The 20626-nt window shown below is 36.6% G+C and overlaps 3 protein-coding genes across 6 annotated transcripts in view; 2 read left to right on the top strand and 1 right to left on the bottom strand.

Moving 5' to 3' along the window:
• LOC100153496 (olfactory receptor 4M1-like) overlaps window positions 1–20626 on the bottom strand; it is a 231804-nt gene that overhangs the window by 164057 nt on the left and 47121 nt on the right. The gene's annotated exons all lie outside the window — the stretch shown is intronic.
• Window positions 12025–12963, top strand: LOC100152710 (olfactory receptor 4F6-like). The gene has a single exon (XM_001927719.3). It carries the CDS (start codon window positions 12025–12027, stop codon window positions 12961–12963), a length of 939 nt encoding a protein of 312 aa, XP_001927754.1.
• Window positions 18100–19068, top strand: LOC100157953 (olfactory receptor 4F4). Its single transcript, XM_013989084.3, has one exon. The coding sequence runs from the start codon at window positions 18151–18153 to the stop codon at window positions 19066–19068; it is 918 nt and encodes a 305-aa protein (XP_013844538.2). The 5' UTR covers window positions 18100–18150.

The following is a 20626-nucleotide window of genomic DNA, read 5'->3' as shown; positions in this document are numbered from 1 at the left end:
CCGCCTGGGTGGGGGCTGGGCACCGAGACCTCAGCTCCAGAGATTAGTCCCCAGGCTAGGGGGGCGGGGCAGAGCGGAAACTGCTTGGGAGGTCTAGAAACCATTTGACTAAGCTGTCGCAGAGGAAGGGAGCAATACTCCAGGGGCGGGGAAGTGGAAAGCCACATCAGAGGGAACCTGGGAGAAAAGCCTGGTCTGCGCCCATGCTGGGGAGGGGAGAGAAGAAGGGGTGGGTCCCCATAGAATACCCCCCACGCCACAGCAAGCTTACAGGCCCGCTAGCTAGCTGAAAGCTGTGCTTCCCAGTGCATCCCCTCCCCCCACCCCTACCACACCTTAAGCTCTCACAGACCTGGGGCTGCCTGCCATCCAGGAGGGCTGGCCTCAACAATTGCCTGAAGCCTACCACCGCAGGGGCTGTCCCTGCACAGGCCTGCTTGCCCTTTGGAGGGGCTACACTTCCGCAGAGCAGCACCAAACACCACCAGCCCCTGAGAAAAGGCCTGTAGCCCAGAAAAGCTAGAACAAGCTTAGCCAGGCTGTGAATAGATAGGCCTAATTCTCGGATGGTTTTTCTGGTTTTTCTGAGTCGGGTTGCCCCGGGGAGGAGCCTCTTCAGTTTCCAACGGCCCTGCTACCCGCCCAAGCCCCCAGGGGATGCTCTAGTGGACCAGCTGCATAGGACTGCCAGCTCCAGGCAGGACCCCCTGCAGCCCAGAAAAGCTGCAACAAGCCTGGCCTAGATGGGAAAAGATCTCAGATGGTTTTTCTGAGTTGGGCTGCCCTGGGGAGGAGCCTCTTGGATCTCCAACGGCCCTGCTACCCGCCCAAGTCCCCAGGGGGTGCCCCACTCCCGTGAAATAACTGCTCAGCACCACCAGCCCCCTGGAAGAGCCCCTGCAGCCCAGAAAAGCTGCAACAAGCTCGGCCAGACTGTGAAAAGATCCACCTACATTCTCAGGCTGTCCTTCTGAGTTGGGCTACCCTAGGGAAGAGCCTCTTAGGTTCTCAGTGACCCAGATAGCTGCTCCAGCCCCCAGGGGGTGATGCACCCCTGAAGAGCAGCTGCCCAACACCGCCAACCCCCTGCAAGAACCCCACAGCCTAAAAACACCAGAGCAAGCTCTGCATGACCAAGTGAAATCTGCTACCATCGTGGTGTGGACCTTCCAGTCCTGTCTGCCCTCAGGAAGTCCTCCTTTGCTTCAAAGAAACACTGTTAGCCCCATCAACACTCCAGAAAAGCCACACTGCCTCAAAAAAGATTGACCAACAAAGCTAGCCCTCAGGAAATATTCCAAGGCAGTGATAAGGCAAACACTGCCCGATCACGGAGAGTACAACTCCCTCAGGAGAAAGAAAACAACAAGCAAGATGAAGAAGCTGAGAAACCACCCCCAGTCAAACCAACAGGAGAACTCACCTAAAACAGTCAACAATGAAACAGATCTCTGCAGGCAGACAGACCTGGAGTTCAAAAGAGAAATACTGAAAATACTGAAGGAATTAAGAGAAGATATGAACAGTAATGCAGATACCCTCAGAAAGGAGCTAGAAAATATAAGGAGGAGCCAAGAAAAACTAGAACATTCATTTGCAGAGATGCAAACTGAACTAGGGGCAGTAAAAACCAGAATGAATAATGCAGAAGAACGAATCAGTGATATGGAAGATAGAATAATGGAAATCACTCAATCTGGTCAACAGACAGAAAACCGAATCAAAAAACTGGAAAGCAATATAAGAGACCTATGAGATAATATAAAGCGGGCCAATCTACGCATAATAGGAATTCCAGAAGGAGTAGAAAAAGATAAGGGGATGGAAAATATATTTGAAGAAATTATTGCTGGAAACTTCCCAAATCTAAAGGATACTGGATTCAAGATACAAGAAGCACAGAGGGCCCCAAACAAACTGAACTCAAACAGACCCACAGCAAGACACATCATAATAAAAATGGCAAAAGTTAGTGATAAAGAGAGGATCCTCAAGGCAGCAAGAGAAAAACAGAATGTTACCTACAAGGGAACCCACATAAGAATATCAGCTGATTTTTCTACAGAAACACTACAGGCCAGGAGGGAATGGCAAGAGATATTTAAAGTGCTCAAAGGAAAAAATATGCAAACTAGAATACTCTATCCAGCAAGAATATCATTTAAAATAGAAGGGGAAATAAAAATTTTTTCCAACAAACAAAAACTAAGAGAATACAGCAACACAAAACCCAGGTTAAAGGAAATATTGAAAGGGCTTCTCTAAACCAAAAAGAAAGGAAGGAAAGGGAAGAAAAAAGAAAAGAAAAAAAAAAAAAAGAAGAAGAAGAAGAGGAAGAACTAGGACTGAGGAAACTGCAATCAGAGAGAAGTCACTCAAATAAGCCAGCATACAGATTTAATCATGAACATGCTTCCAACAAAATAAAATTAAAAAGAAAAAAATAAAAAAGAGTCATCAAAACCATAAAATGTGGGCAAGGGATGTCAAGAGGTAAATAACCCTTTTTGTTTATATGTATGTCTCTCTTCTTAATTTTAATATAGTAATGAAGTGTTTGAACTTACAGGACCATCAGGATAAAACACACAATTATGGGAAGGGGTTAGCATACTTAAAAAACAGGGCAACCACAAGCCAAAACCAAATATTGCATTTGAAAAAATGAAAAAAACAAAATACACTCAAGCAGATAATAACAGGAGACCATCCAACCAAAAAAAAAAAAAAAAAAAAAAAGAAAGAAAGGAAGAATGGAGAACCATAGAATCAACTGGAACACGAGGTTCAAATGGCAACAATAAATAATCATCTATCAATTATCACCTTAAATGTCAATGGACTGAATGCCCCAATCAAGAGACACAGAGTGGCTGAGTGGATAAAAAGGCAAAAACCTTCAATATGCTGCCTACAAGAAACTCACCTTAGGACAAAAGATACATATAGATTGAAAGTGAAAGGGTGGGGAAAAATATTTCACGCCAATAGACAGGACAGAAAAGCAGGAGTCGCAACACTCATATCAGACAAAGTAGACTTTAAAACAAAAGACATAAAGAAAGACAAAGAAGGACACTATTTAATGACTAAGGGATCCATCCAAGGAGAGGATGTTACTATCATCAACATATATGCCCCAAATATAGGAGCACCCAGATACACACAACAAATATTAACAGACATAAAGGGAGATATTGATGAGAATACAATCATAGTAGGAGACCAAAATATCCCCCTCACATCAATGGACAGATCCTCTAGACAGAAAACCAATAAAGCAACAGAGATCCTAAAGGAAACAATAGAAAAGTTAGACTTCATTGATATCTTCAGGACACTACATCCAAAAAAAGCAGAATACACATTCTTCTCAAATGCTCATGGAACATTCTCAAGAATCGACCACATATTGGGACACAAAGCGAATCTCAATAAATTTAGGAGCGTAGAAATTATCTCAAGTATCTTCTCTGACCACAATGCCATGAAATTAGAAATCAACCACGGGAAAAAGAAAGAGAAAAAACCTACTACATGGAGACTCAACAACATGCTACTCAAAAACCAATGGGTCAATGAGCAAATCAAGAAGGAAATTAAAAACTACCTCGAAACAAATGATAATGAAGACACAACCTCTCAAAATCTATGGGATGCTGCGAAAGCAGTGCTCAGAGGGAAATTTATAGCAATCCAGGCCTTTCTCAAAAAAGAAGAAAGATCCCAAATGGACAACTTAACCCTCCACCTAAACGAATTAGAAAAAGAAGAACAAAAAAGTCCTAAAGTCAGCAGAAGGAAGGAAATAATAAAGATCAAAGAAGAAATCAATAAAATAGAGACTCAAAAAACAATAGAGAAAATTAATAAAACCAAGAGCTGGTTCTTTGAAAAGGTGAACAAAATTGACAAACCCCTGGCCAGACTCACTAAAAAGAGGAGAGAAAGAACCCAAATCACCAAAATTATAAATGAAAAAGGAGAAATCACAACGGATACAGCAGAAATACAAAAATCCATAAGAGAATACTATGAACAACTGTATGGCAACAAGTTTGACAATCTGGAAGAAATGGACAATTTTCTGGAATCTTACAGCCTGCCAAAACTGAATCAAGCAGAAACAGACCAACTGAACGGACCGATCACTAGAAATGAAATTGAAGAGGTCATAAAATCACTCCCTACAAATAAAAGTCCAGGACCAGATGGCTTCACAGGTGAATTCTATCAAACATATAAAGAGGAATTGGTGCCCATCCTCCTTAAACTCTTTCAAAAGGTTGAAGAAGAAGGAATACTCCCAAAGACATTCTATGAGGCCACCATCACCCTCATTCCAAAACCAGACAGAGATACCACCAAAAAAGAAAACTATCGCCCAATATCCTTGATGAATATAGATGCAAAAATTCTCAACAAAATCTTAGCCAACCGAATCCAACAACATATCAAAAAGATCATACACCATGACCAGGTTGGGTTCATCCCAGGTTCACAAGGATGGTTCAACATACGCAAATCAATCAGCATCATACACCACATTAACAAAAAAAAAGGTCAAAAATCATATGATCATCTCAATAGACACAGAAAAAGCATTTGACAAAGTTCAACATCCATTCATGATCAAGACCCTCGCCAAAGTGGGTATAGAGGGAACACTCCTGAATATAATCAAAGCCATTTATGATAAACCCACAGCAAATATAATCCTCAATGGGGAAAAACTGAAAGCCTTCTCACTCAAATCTGGAACAAGACAGGGATGCCCACTCTCACCACTGCTCTTCAACATAGTTTTGGAAGTCTTAGCCACAGCAATTAGACAAACAAAAGAAATAAAAGGCATCCATATAGGAAGAGAAGAGATCAAACTGTCACTGTATGCAGATGATATGATACTATACCTAGAAAGCCCTAAGGACTCAACCCCAAAACTCCTTGAACTGATTAATAAATTCAGCAAAGTGGCAGGATATAAGATTAACATTCAGAAGTCAGTTGCATCTCTGTATACCAGCAATGAAACATTAGAAAAGGAATACAAAAATATGATACCTTTTAAAATTGTACCTCACAAAATCAAATACCTCGGAATACACCTGACCAAAGAGGTAAAGGACCTATATGCCGAGAACTATAAAACTTTAAACAAGGAAATCAAAGAAGATGGAAAGAAATGGAAAGATATTCCATGTTCCTGGATTGGGAAAATCAATATTGTGAAATGGCCATACTACCCAAAGCAATCTACAGATTCAATGCAATCCCTATCAAATTACCCATGATATTTTTCACAGAACTAGAACAAACAATCCAAACATTTATATGGAACCACAAAAGACCCAGAATCGCCAAAGCAATCCTGAGAAACAAAAACCAAGCAGGAGGCATAACTCTCCCAGACTTCAAGAAATACTACAAAGCCACAGTCATCAAAACAGTGTGGTACTGGTACCAAAACAGACAGACAGACCAATGGAACAGAAGAGAGAATCCGGAAATAAACCCTGACACCTATGGTCAATTAATCTTTGACAAGGGAGGCAAGAACATAAAATGGGAAAAAGAAAGTCTATTCAGCAAGCATTGCTGGGAAACCTGGACAGCTGCATGCAAAGCAATGAAACTAGAACACACCCTCACATCATGCACCAAAATAAACTCCAAATGGCTGAAAGACTTCAATATACGACAGGACACCATCAAACTCCTAGAAGAGAACATAGGCAAAACACTCTCTGACATCAACATCATGAATATTTTCTCAGGTCAGTCTCCCAAAGCAATAGAAACTAGAGCAAAAATAAACCCATGGGACCTCATCAAACTGACAAGCTTTTGCACAGCAAAGGAAACCCAAAAGAAAACAAAAAGACAACTTACAGAATGGGAGAAAATAGTTTCAACTGATGCAACGGACAAGGGCTTAATCTCTAGAATATATAAGCAACTTATACAACTCAACAGCAAAAAAAACCAATCAACCAATGGACAAATGGGCAAAAGACCTGAATAGACATTTCTCCAAAGAAGATATACAGATGGCCAGCAAACACATGAAAAAATGCTCAACATCGCTGATTATAAGAGAAATGCAAATCAAAACTACCATGAGATACCACCTCACACCAGTCAGAATGGCCATCATTCATAAGTCCACAAATAGCAAGTGCTGGAGGGGCTGTGGAGAAAAGGGAACCCTCCTGCACTGTTGGTGGGAATGGAAACTGGTACAGCCACTATGGAGAACAGTTTAGAGAGACCTTAGAAATCTATACATAGAACTTCCATACGACCCCACAATCCCACTCTTGGGCATCTATCCGGACAAAACTCTACTTAAAAGAGACACGTGCACCCGCATGTTCATTGCAGCCCTATTCACAATAGCCAGGACATGGACACAACCCAAATGTCCATCGACAGAGGATTGGATTAGGAAGAAGTGGTATATATACACAATGGAATACTACTCAGCCATAAAAAAGAATGACACAGTGCCATTTGCAGCAACATGGATGGAACTAGAGACTCTCATACTGAGTGAAATGAGTCAGAAAGACAAAGACAAATACCATATGATATCACTTATAATTGGAATCTAATATAGGGCACAAAAGAACCTTTCTACAGAAAAGAAAATCATGGACTTGGAAAATAGACTTGTGGCTGCCAGATGGGAGAGGGAGGGAGTGGGAGGGATCAGGAGCTTGGGGTTATCAGATACAACTTAGAATAAATTTACAAGGAGATCGTGCTGAGTAGCATTGAGAACTATGTCTAGATACTCATGTTGCAACAGAACAAAAGGTGGGGGAAAAATGTATACATGTAAGGATAACTTGATCCCCTTGTACAGTGGGAAAAAAAAAAGAATTGAAATCTACTGATGTGTTCTTTCTACAGGTGTAGGTGATTCAAATCTTAAGCCAGTCTCTGCTGAGGCAGCCTGTAAATCATTGGTCTCAGACCTCTCTGATACTCCCAGCTCTCATAAACTCTACATTAATAACCCCTGCTTCTCTGTTGGCGTAGGAGCCTTCTCTACTGCCAAGCAAACCCATGATCCATGCCCCCAAGAAACAGCCTCTCAAATAGCTTTAGGAAATGCTCTGTGTCAGCTGGTCAGCTTCCTGGCACCTTACTTCTGCCTACATTCTCCCTCCTTCATTTTACTATGCTGTTTTGCCTTGTATCCCAGTCTCCTACTTAGAACAAAAGCACATCAAGACAAGATTATATTGGCATAGTAGAAAGATTTATGGAGTTTTGTACTGCTGGTGATATTATAGATGAGTCCTAGGTAGGTAGAGAGGGAGGGAAACTGGAGAAATTTTCCACCAATTTGGAATGTCATTATTCCACAAAAATTAATTTGAGACCAGTCATCATTCTGCTTCTTTTCTGGAAAATATGGTTTTCCCTTGTTTCTGAACAGGAGAAAACAAAATGCATCACTAAAACAAATACGACTCTAAATCAAGATAGAGACTTCACACCATGAAAACCTGGAGATCAGATTTATTATGTGTACACATAAAAGATAAAGCCAGGCTTCTTCAGAGAGATCCAGTAGGCTTGTCTCAATGGCTTGTTATTGGTCTTTTGAATGACATCTGCCCCTCAGGAAATATGCTCCTATTCAGGCAACTAAAAATAACTCACTCAATTCTTTTCTTTTATGTTTGTATCTGTTCTCCCATGATTTCTTAAGAAATCTATCCATGGAGGGTGGGGGGATGCGCTGGGGTTGTGGGATGGAAATCCTATAAAATTGGATTGTGATGATTATTGTACAACTATAAATGTAATAAATTAAGAAATACAAAAAAAAAGAAATATATCCAATAAAATGCAGAATTTACTTGTATCCGGGCAACTAAGGAAAAATAAAGTTCAAAAGCATTCAAGAAGATTTTCACCCCCAATAGACCAAAGTTTAGGAGCACAGGTAGACAGTCACAGGTAAACATTTACTATAATTAAAAACACAAAAATGATTAATTTATTCTCCTGTTATGAACTATAAGAATTATCTTTAATTATCCAGTGTTTAGATTTATGTATTCAAGCTTCATTCATGGCACTATAGATATCACGTCTGTTTGGAATGCATTTTCACACCCTCATCTTAGTCATTCCAAGCAATTCATGCCTGAGATTATCCACCCTAAATATGATTTTTTAAAATATATTCCAACATATTACCTTAAAACTTTCCCTCTTTTCCTCTATTTCATCACCAGACAATCATTTCAGTATTGCTCTCTTGGGGAAATCAATGTGACTAACAGATTTAGTCCCCAAGAGAAACTAATAATGGGCTGGATATTGGCCATTTCTGCAGCAACAGTGGGTCACTCTCCTGTGCAGTTAATTAGGTTATTTCCCATTATGAAGAATATTATATACAGCATTGTCTTTGGGGCAGGAGTGTTTACAGAAATGAAGATTAAGCCTCCTGAACCACTCTTCTCCTAAAAATGTACATCCTGTGACTGAACAGGCAGGTAGGAAAGATGCTTTTAAATTACAAAATAGCCCCTGTCATGGGTTCTTCCCTCTCCCTATATCCTTCAACTCCCCTTCGATTTTTGCTCCTGTGTAAAATATTGTCAGAAGTTTCCTCCGTTCTGAAATATTTTGTCCTTTTATTCTACACCATCTTTTTCCTATTATCAAATTTCAATCACTGAATTATTTTGTCTTATAAAAATTATTATACAACACATTTAATATTTTAAATTCTCCTTAATGTGAAGATTTAATATTTTACATTTCTCCTTAATGCGAAGATTTTTCAAGATTCATGTATTTCTGACTATTGTGCCTTCGAACTCATTTTAAAGTTCATTTTCCACTGTGTAAAGCAGATATCTGGGCTCACCTATTCTTACCCTATTTGAGGACCAAATTCTATTTTAAAGCAGAGGAAGGAAATCTCAGTCCTCAACCTCTAGGATTCTTGTGTTTTCCTCTCCTTTCCTATCATTTTCCTCTTGTTGTGATGGCTCTGGCCAATGCCTAGGCTGGGAGGCTATGCTCAGATTCAAAAAAGATTCTGGCCTTGTGCCAGGGGATGGTACAGAGGAGCTGATGGCTACAAGAGAACTGCTTAAGGACTGGCCAGGCTGTCTGAAGAAAAAGGAAAGTGGATTTGGAAGAGTAATATCCAATGAAAAAGAAAAGATAGTTCAGAAAGGAAAGGCTGATTTTATTTTAAATGAAAAGAGAACTCAGGGATGAATAAGGTTAGAGTGATCCTATCAAATATAAATAATTCTAGCTTTTTAATGACTTTTTCTATATGCAGGTATAGAACATTACTGAGAAAGACCATAAGACTGGAAGTCAGGCTGACCACTAGTGCGGGTTCTGTAAATGTATTGCTGTAAATACACTGGCTAGCCATTTAACATCACCGGGTTGTTCTCCATCTGTAGAATGAAGTCATTGGACACAGCAATGTCAAAGTTGTTTCCCACTGCTATGCAAACCTATAATTCTAATAATATTTTAATAAATATTTTATAAATACATATATAATCTAATACTTTTATAAATATTTTATAAATATATGATCTAATAATATTTTATAAATAATATACATATATATATATATATATAAAAACTAATTTAAAGATGTGTCTCTCCAGGCACTGAATAATGGATAGATTTTAAATCTCCAACAGGAAAGATGGGAAATTCTACAGGGACTTGGCTTCTGAAAAGCTCCTGGGGTTTCACACAAGTCACCTGTGTTTCCTAAGAGAGCAGAGAAACCAAGTGTGTAGTCTTTTTCTTCAAGCAAGCTCATGGACAGGAGGACTTCCTCAACAACGGTATATACTAATTCCAGATGTTTATAGCAGAAAAGGTGGGACCTTTTTTACTTATCTAAATACTTGCATTTGTACATATGTAACTGGGTTATCACCAGGAAGCACAAGATTGTGGAGAGGTATTATGAAATTCAATTCCTCTACATATTTGTGAGGACTATATTTTGATTCTTATAGGAACAATTTAGTACTTATGTCTAGACAATTCATTCTTCAAATATTCCTTGAGCTTTTTCTATGTGTCAGCCTGTTTCTGTCAAGGGTTACAGTGTTGGACAAAGCAAAAAGAGTCCCTACACAATGTATGAAAAGCTATAAATGTTAGAACTAGGGAAAGTAAAATATTGACTGGAGGTTAAGGGATATTTTAGAGTGATTATTTCCTAATTTTTTAGAGGTTAGTCACCTGTCAGCTGAACCACCATGGCCAGCTACCCATTCCATTCTACCAAACCATAGCTACATAAATAGAGCACTCTTAAGTGTTCATAATGTATTGATATATGTTGACTTAAACCATGAGAGGCCACCTAAGCAAAGGTGTACAATGTTCCACCAGTGCCTCTTTTAATCATTTTATTCTTATTTTTCCTTTTGTATTCTTTTTAATTCCCTCCCCTGCCTCCCTTTTATTCTCCTGCTCCTTTTGAATCCATCTTCAGTCTTCCTCTTTCTTTAGGCTTAATCAGGACACTATAATTATTTAGCTATGTCCTCCTTTTAATAATATCTAAGAATCAAATTCTGACAGTTCATGAAAATGGCTGATTGGATGAGAAAAATGTTGAGTCCTTTAATTGCTCTGTTAGTCTTCAGTAATTATGAGTGAATCTTTGTTTTCAAACATTTTAATTAGCCAATCCCTAACTCTTCATGTTCTTTGATTTTTTTATCAAGAAATCTAACATGTGTACTGAAAAATATATTTCAAAATCTAGAGTATTTTCTTAAAGCTCTAAAAAATCAAAATCAACTATTGGTTTTCAAATTATGTATTATACAAACTGCTTACTTTTATGCCTTAATATTACAAAGAAAATTTTTCCTAATGTAATTATACATTTCTATTAACACTAATTTTAATAACTGTATCACTATGTATATATATATATGCATACATATTTATAACAGAATTAAACCTAATGTTTGACATTTAAATTGGTCAAAGTTTTACCAGCTGTAAAGTGTGATGAACATTTCACACACACAAAAAAAAAAATCTTTTCCTGAACAAAAAGAACCATAAGGAGTATTATTGTACCAGACGGTATTCAAGATTCTTGATACATGATTTCAAAATATTTTCTTTACCTTTGAAACAGTCTGTATTTTCTCCATCAGTGTATGAAGGTGCCTATTTCAATGAGACTTTGTTGGTTTTTGATAAAAACAATTGTAAAATTTTTACTAACTTAATAGGAAAATTATAGTATTATATTTCATATTATTATACACACACACACACTTGCATAGTGTACATTTCTGAATTCTCTCTTCCTATCATTTGTCCATTGTCTATTATCATTATTATTTATTATCACTATACATTAGGCCTTAGAGGTTTTATTAAATCATTTGAACTCTCTTTTTATACTATGAACAGATCAACTTTTTGTCTTTCTATAGTGTTTCAAATTCAAGTATGATTTTTGTGGTGGTTTGGGGTAGACTGTTTTAAGCACATGCTGGAAACAGCCTTCAGAGGTATCTTTATTATTCTTCATTTCTATACCCATTTCTAACTTTAATTTAATTTTTCCTGATTATATTTTTAAAAGGTTGTCTATTTTTTATTTTTTAAACCACTTTATACTGGTCATATACACTCTTCCAACTTTCTGAAATTGAATATTTTTGTTTTAAATTACTTTTTACTTGAATTTTTTGAGTTTATGTTGTACATTCTTTTCAGACTCCATAAGCTGTCTGATTATTTCAAGCATTTGAATAAAAAGGAGAATTTAAAGCAATATATTGCCTCTGAGTGCAGTTTTGCTGTACTAAATGATTTATACCATAGGTTCACATTATTTTGTATATAGTCTATTATCAATTAAGTAAAAGTACAATTTTAAATTATCAACATTTAACATAACATTTTCAGTACCTCCAAGCTGATTCCTTCTTTCTTTTGTTTCAGATCACTTGAGAGTCTTCCTTTCTTTACAATTCAATGGACCAAACAAATAGTTCTGTGGTAACTGAATTTGTGTTAGTGGGACTTACACAATCCTTAGGAATGCAGTTTTTACTTTTTCTCTTATTCTCTACATTTTATGTGGGAATTATCCTGGGAAACCTCTTTATTGTGTTCACAGTGATTTCCGATTCTCATTTACACTCCCCCATGTATATTCTGCTGGCCAACCTGTCACTCATCGACCTGGGCCTTTCGTCTACCACAGTTCCTAGGATGATCTCAGATCTTTTCAGTGATTGTAAGACCATTTCCTTCCACAACTGCATGATACAAATGTTCTTTATCCATGTTACAGGAGGAGTTGAGATGGTTCTGCTCATAGTCATGGCATATGACAGATACACAGCAATATGCAAGCCTCTCCATTATCTAACTATAATGAATCCCCAAATGTGCATGCTTTTGGTAGTGGCTGCTTGGATAACTGGAGTGACTCATGCTGTCTTTCAGTTTGCCTTTGTCATAAATTTACCTTTCTGTGGACCTAATAATGTGGGGAGCTTTTACTGTGATTTTCCTCGGGTTATTAAACTTGCATGCATAGATAATTATGGACTAGAATTTGTGGTCACAGCCAACAGTGGCTTCATATCTATGGGCACCTTCTTTCTCTTAATTGTATCATACATCTTTATTCTGGTCACTGTCCGACAACATTCTTCAAAGGATTTGTCCAAAGCGTTCTTCACTCTGTCAAATCACATCACTGTGGTGTTTTTGTTTTTCCTTCCTTGCATGTTTCTCTATGTGTGGCCTTTCCCTACTAAGTCACTGGATACATTTTTTGCCATTGTGGACTTTGCTGTCACCCCAGTTTTAAATCCTGCCATATACACTTTAAGGAACAGAGATATGAAAGTAGCAATAAGAAGGCTAAGTCGACAGGTCGTAAGTTCTAGGGAGATGACATAACAGATTTCATTGATAAGAGCAAAAGACGAATGTCATGGTCCATCCCGACCCTCATGACCACTATGAACACTATAAAATGTGTACATTTTCATTATTGCCTTTGACAAGTCTGTGGAAAAGGAAGTATTGAATCAAGGAATTTAATTACATAGAGTTGCAGCAATTTTTGTTAATCATAAGAATAAAATGTTATATTTCTACCTAAAATACAAATCTAAATTGTAGTTACCACCAATGGCTACATTTGATTTTCACATGGATATTTTATATTTACAAATAAATGTATATATGTATATACATGTAATTTAACTTCATCAGTACCATCAACTGATAGTAAGTATAAATAGAAATTAATTAATATTTCTTATGGAAATTATGTGAATCCAATGGATAGAATATGGGTTTATATAAACCAGCAGACATTAAAATGGAGGAGGAAACAATGTCCATCCTAACTGTACTTTAAGTTAGACAAATAGGAAGATCAACACTATCACTATGTTAAAATCTTAAGAACTGTTTTCAGGATTTGATTGTTAATGTTTTGCACAATGTTATGTTTATAAATAGACTCTAAAACCTTCTATAAAGCAAAATTTGCCTATGTTCCATTTTTTCAATATTGTTCAAAATACTCCTTGATTCAGTCTTTAAAAAATCTACAATTTTAGGAGTTCCCGTCGTGGCTCAGTGGTTAATGAATCTGACTAGGAACCGTGAGGTTGTGGGTTCAATCCCTGGCCTTGCTCAGTGGGTTAAGGATCTAACGTTGCTGTGAGCTGTGGTGTACGTTGCAGACACGGCTTGGATCCTGCATTGCTGTGGCTCTGGTGTAGGCCAGTGGCTACAGTTCCAATTAGACCCCTAGCCTGGGAACCTCCATATGCCACGGGAAGTGGCCCTAGAAAAGGAAAAAAAAAAAAAAAAAACTACAATTTTAGAAGTATTTGAAGGGATTTATTTCCTAGAGGAGGATAATCCAATCAGATCTTATTTGATGTGCTCATTCTTAAACTAGTTGCTTAGGAAAAAGAAGATGATTGACACCTTCCAGGTAAAATCTGGAAGATCTGTTGATTAAAGAGCATAACTGAGAGATTGCTTGGGTGTCTTTCTATGTCTAATTCAAGGGACATTAATTGTGGTAATTCATCTTAGTTTTAACCACTGTATGGTAATTGAAGCTGCTCAATAAAATGATAAGTGATCAGAAGTGGGACTTTCTGATTATTGGTCAAAGTATTTTTGCTATATTTTCTCCACAAATTCTTAGCTATCCCCTTTTCACAAAATCTAAAGCATTATTGTTTACTGTTTTAACATGTATGGATTTTAATTTCACAGCTTTATCTTGTTTTACTATGATTCTTTATCATTTACCTTTAAATTCAGTGAAGGCCATACAAATACCTAAGTGAGCCCACAAACTGTGACAATAGCCCTTAACTCAGAAAGGTTTTGTGTATTTCCTCACGGGAAAACTTGTGAGACTATAAGAGTTGATCTCAGTAGCTCAAGTTCAGGCTACTTCCAAGATCTCCTTGCCTGCCTCTGATCATTTTCATAAATGGCTCTAAATTAACCAAATGATTTACTAAGCAGGACAATGTATATAGATTTTATTCTCTTTGAAATTTTACACTTCATGAGAAAGTTGTGAAAAAAAGGAAAATCAGCACATTTCTTTGCTCTGAAAATTGCTATAGTCTTTTCCAGTAATGAAGGAGGTAGGTGGAATGTGAAAGTGAAATATATTAGCAAAACTAACCAAGTCATAGATAGCATTTTATGGACAATGAGATGCTTCTATCAATAGCATGTGTATTTTCAGGAAAAATGGAACAATCATGAGGTTGGCTTAAATACTTAGAAGAGTTAATACGAATAATATTAACAAGGATAGTCCCTCTTGTGTTATACAACTTAGTGTTATACAAGCATTATAAGTATAAGGCTCTTCTCCAGATGGTCCTTTTTTTGGTGGTCCTTTTCCCCATATTTCTCCAAATCTGGTGTTCTCTTTTCTACGTTATTACCCTCCTTCCTACAACTGCAGTGAAACCTAGTTTGGGGGCTTTTCTTTCACATAAAGGTACAATTCCAACTCTTAGAAGTTTGTTTGTTTTTGTTTTTGTTTTTGTTTTGAGAGCTTTTCATACAATATACAGTGAACTAATTTTTAAAGCAGGAAACCTAGAGGCCAGAGATTTTGAATGACATACCCAAGTTCACACAGTGGATTTTTGCTAGACCCTTCAAATCTCATTACTTTAATCTCAGTGAAATTTATAGCCTTAAGGTGTTTATCTTTAAATAGGGGGAAAAGATATTTAAGACAAACATATAGCAGTCTAATGGTTGACTTCCTAAGCTAAATCTAGTGTGCATGGAGAAGGTGTTTTTGGTTCAATTTTAGCTGACTGCTCCTGGTTGCTACCACCAATGTGTAAGATTTTGATTACACCAACGTGTAGGATTTATTCAATAAACCTAATGTGTAACTTAGAAGCAATACAATTCTTCTAATTATTTCTTAAATAATTTTTGAAGAGTCAGAGATAAGCTTAGAAAGGGGACCCTGTGCTTACGTAACAAACGGTCCCACTCTGAGGACTCCACGTTATCATTTTATCCTCAGTAGCATATACTTAGGAAATGAGATGTCTTAACTAAGCAAGCAAGGAATTCCTTTTGCTAAAGAATACCATATCTGAATTCTTACTTGTTACCATGGTAGAAAATCATTTTGCTACAAATGAGAATCTTTTGGAAATTCATTATCCTTGTTATATAACCTATAGAAAGAGAACTATCAAGTTTGTTCTCTTTAAATAAAATGAAATGGTTTCATATCAGTAGATATCCAGGTTCAATTCTAAATTGTATTCCTTGATTCTAAAGAAACATGCCCACCAACGAGGCATGTCAGAAATGGTCTCACAATAGGAATCCCATTCTCTTTATTGTTGATGATTACTATATTTATTACTGTGCTAATAAGCAGAGGGGGACTAAAATGAGTGTTTATGACTTGTTTTACTATTAGATTTCTTTTTATACTCAGAAATAAAGTCAGAATTGCTAAATATTTATAGGACGTTAAAAAGAGTAACATGGAGATTTATATGGATATTTAATATGGATAGGGCTAAGAGATGGATAAGGAAGAAAAAATATAATATCCAAGGGCCATGGGATAACTAATTAGGTAAGTACTGAAGAGTAATAATACTACTTCCCCAGAAATTTGATGAGTAACATTCTATTGCTTCTTCTCTCCCTGACACCCATCAATTTCCACTCCTCTCTTTTACACTTTACTTGCCTTTTAATTCCTATACTTCATCCTACAAGTATTCTCGTGGCCGTGCTTCTCCTTCAGGATACCAATCCATTTTCTACTTCACTTACTTCAAAACTTCTAGACGGAGTGAGTACTCACTTGCTCTCCTCAGTATACAAGGTAACAGCCTTCTCACCTTATGTCCAACAACCACTTTTCAGGCTGTGACATAGCAGATATCAACTTATAAAGATATCCCAACAATATCTCTACATGTCATTATCATCACCCTTTACCTTCTTCAAATGTTATCCTTGTTTCTAAAAGTTCTCTGTATAGTACATATTGCCATACTAGTTCTTATTATTATCAGAATTAAAGCCACGTCAATGCTCACAATCACTCAGAATAAACATACTGGCATTATCCTCTTGTTTAAATTCCCACTTCATGTTGAGACATGTCCTGATATTACTACCTTAATAATGGATATTATGTATTAACTATTTACCACTTGTTAGAAGTATATTAAACAATTATTCATAATTCCTCCATAGTTCTTCAATGTTTACGTAATAATACACTAATCCTATAAGAGGCATTCCAGATTCCTTTTTCAATTTCATCTCCTATTAAAGCTCCTTCACATTGCTCTCAGCAAACATTTTCCTTCACTTTTTCTTCATTCTTTTCCTTTTAACCTCTTTCTGTCATTTTTTAAATATAATTTTTGTTATATTTTTCACCTCTAATTCATTTTATTTTGACTTTATCTTCTAGGCATTTTCATATTGCCATTCTTAGCTATAAATTCTATCAGATATAAATTCTTATAACTTCTCTTTAGACTCCTCAGAAATTTAAACTTCCATAAACCTGAATCTCTACATCTGTCTTAGCTCTTATGCTGCTATCCAAGCTTCTGACAGATTATGAAAAATATATTGGAATTGTGCCCCACATTCAATACTTATAGATTATTACAATAGTAGGAAACAGAGGAATACAGGAAAGAGAAATCTTGCTATGATTGCTATTTATTAGAATACAAGTAAATTTTTAAATGACTGGAGCAGCCAGGGTTCTTCTATGAATCAGAAGTGATAAATTTTACTACCAATAATTATATAAATCTATGTGCAATTACTAAATAGCAAAAACTGTGCAAAATACTTTATATTTACTACTTAATTTGAAATTCATAATAACCACAAGAAGGAGTATAATGGTATTCATGTTTTAAAAATGGTAAAAATAAGTAGGATGAATTCAAGATCCACAGATACATACATGACCCACAGACTGCAAGTACCTCACTCAGCAAAACTGTGAATGAGGATTTGTTTTAATTTGATAGAAAAGTTTCCAATAACTGTACACAAAATTATGGTAATGGACAACTAAGCCACTAAAATACCTTCTCAAAAATTATATCATAAAAAGCCTTTGTAAATATGAATATCATACAATTTTGTATGTATTTAAGAGCTAAAATATGGTCCACAGAATATGAACTGTTATGAAGTTCAAGGAAAAAGGATATAAATGCAGGGGGATGATATAGACAAATCTGGTGGAGAGGGTAACATGAAGAAAATATTTTATGAGGCATAAGCCTAACATAAGTGGAAACACTATGACCTGGATAACTGGACTATAAATTGTATTCAGGGAATGAGTGTGGGATAAAATGCTGCGTTTGGATGTGGAATGTGGGATAAAATGGTGTGCACTCTGAAAGCCTTTATATAACAAACCATAGAATGTCATTGTGAGTGTGAGCAGAATGACACAAAATGAGGCTTTGAATTTAACTACAGTAATTCTGACTTCTCACTCCTTTCTCTAAGGTAACTACAGAAACTATTTCCTGGCATGAATCAATAAGTGAAACAAATCACTCCATGGTGACTGAGTTCATTTTTCTGGGACTCTCCAATTCTCAGGAACTCCAGACTTTTCTATTTGTGTTCTTTTTGGTATTCTATGTAGGAATTGTGTTTGGAAACCTTCTTATTGTCCTAACTGTGGCTTCTGATTCTCACCTTCACTCCCCCATGTATTTCCTGTTGGCCAACCTCTCACTCATTGATCTGTGCCTGTCTTCAGTCTCAGCCCCCAAGATGATTGCTGACTTTTTCAGTAAATGCAAGGTTATCTCTTTCAAGGGCTGCCTTGCTCAGATATTTCTCCTTCACTTCTTTGGTGGGAGTGAGCTGGTGATCCTTATAGCCATGGCCTTTGACAGATATGTGGCCATCTGTAAACCCCTTCGCTACACCACAATTATGTCTAGCAATGTATGTGTTGGCATTGTTGCTGCTGCCTGGGGAACTGGCTTCCTCCACTCAGTGAGCCAGCTGGCCTTTGCAGTGAACTTACCTTTCTGTGGTCCCAATGAGGTTGATAGCTTTTACTGCGACCTTCCTAGGGTCATCAAACTTGCTTGTACAGACACCTATAGGTTGGATATCATGGTCATTGCTAACAGTGGTGTGCTCACTGTGTGTTCTTTTGTTCTCCTAATCATCTCGTACACTGTCATCCTAGTGACCATCCAGCATCTCCCTTCACAGAAGTCATCCAAGGCCCTGTCTACTTTGACTGCTCATATCACAGTAGTTCTTTTGTTCTTTGGACCATGTATCTTCACTTATGCCTGGCCATTCCCCATTAAGTCATTAGATAAATTCCTTGCTGTGTTTTATTCTGTGGTCACTCCTCTCTTAAACCCAATTATATACACACTGAGGAACAAAGACATGAAGACTGCAATGAAACGGCTCAGAAAATGGAATATGAACTCGAGGATAAAGCCTTAGATCTCCTATAACTGTTAAGACTAATCTAGGATAATGACACCATATATATTGAAGTGAGTAAATTACTTAGTAAATTTCATGAAAATTATACCTTCTATTTTCCTATTCCTTAGCAACTGTCGAAGCACATTCACATACACAGCCTCAACGTATTCTTTGATAATCCTGTAATCGTTATTTTTTTTTTCCTTTTATGGCCACACAACTTATGAAAGTTCCCAGGCCAGGCACTGAATATGAGCCATGGCTGTAGCAACGCTGGATACTTTGACCAGCTGTGCTGGGTCCAGGATCAAACCTATGCCTCTGTAGCAACCTGAGCCATCACAGTTGGATTTTTAACCCATTGCACCACAGTGGGAATTCTGTAATTGTTCTATTTTTGAATTCAGATGCAGTTAATATTATACTTACAAAATATGATCTCACTAATTCTTAGAACAATGAAATGCATAAATATCTTAGTATTCCTATACTCCGGTACCTTCTGAATGTTTCTAAGGGTAACAGAAACTAGGTTAACTTATGATTGTTTCTTAAATTTGTATTTGGTTCATTTTCATTAAAAACATGATGGAAGCAACTGCAATAAACCTAACTCAAAAAAAAAAAAAAAAAACACACGCTTGGTAATAAGGAGATATATATGTCAACTTTTAAGAGGTTTAAAAAAGAAACTCCTCCCATTTATAACAGCCCCACTACTGTCACTGTAACAACCCATAATCCATGAATATATTATCAAGAGTGACAGGAAGAGTGAGTCTGCCAACATAAAATTTGCCTTGTAGGCAACATGACATCTTGCAGTATACAACAATAGCCCTTAAGCATTAAAAAATATTTAAAGAGATTTGAGTCTCTCAACTTATTGGTACAAAATGTTTCATTTGGATCCATCCATGTCATTTTTTATTGTTAGCTTTTATGAATATAAGCTTTGAAGTCAAAAAGAGATGGGTTCAACTCTACTTACACCTTACTAATCATAACTTTAAGTACATTAGCTTTCCTAAGATTCAGTTTCTACATGTGGAGAAGAGAGATAATAATACTTATCTTATGAGGGATAATGAGATAATAGATTTTAATCAGATAAATAATGAATTTTATGGCATATTTTCAGGACTTAATAAATATAAGTACTATTATTACTATATAAAACCTATATGTCAACAAGCAAGAGTTCTCAACTTTTATCCCAATGTTCTTGAGGAATATGACACAATAAAATATTAACAATTGTAATGGAAATCTGTATATTTATCTGCAAGTCTGAAGTGTGTAATCATGAAGTATATTCCACCATCCTAAGAAAACATGCCAAAAATTCAAGGTAGAAGTAGAAGAAAATACAGTTGAAAAAAGCTTGAAAAATGATGCTAATAAATAACTCTTCTCTCTAGATAGAATTACCCAACCAGGTTAAAACTGGAGATTAAATATTTTAAGTAAAAAACGAATATAATGTTTTAAGATGTGGCTTGAAGCAACAGATAAAGAGGATCAGATAATAAGAGAGTTAAAACTGTTTACTGCAGGAGGAAAAAAGAACAGC

The sequence above is a fragment of the Sus scrofa genome, chromosome 7 (genome assembly GCF_054392235.1).
Source record: "Sus scrofa isolate SSC_HxYL_T2T_F1_AM1 chromosome 7, Sscrofa_HxYL_maternal_Yorkshire_Landrace_v2.0, whole genome shotgun sequence".
Taxonomy (NCBI): domain Eukaryota; kingdom Metazoa; phylum Chordata; class Mammalia; order Artiodactyla; family Suidae; genus Sus; species Sus scrofa.
This window is presented reverse-complemented; position numbering and strand designations above follow the sequence as displayed.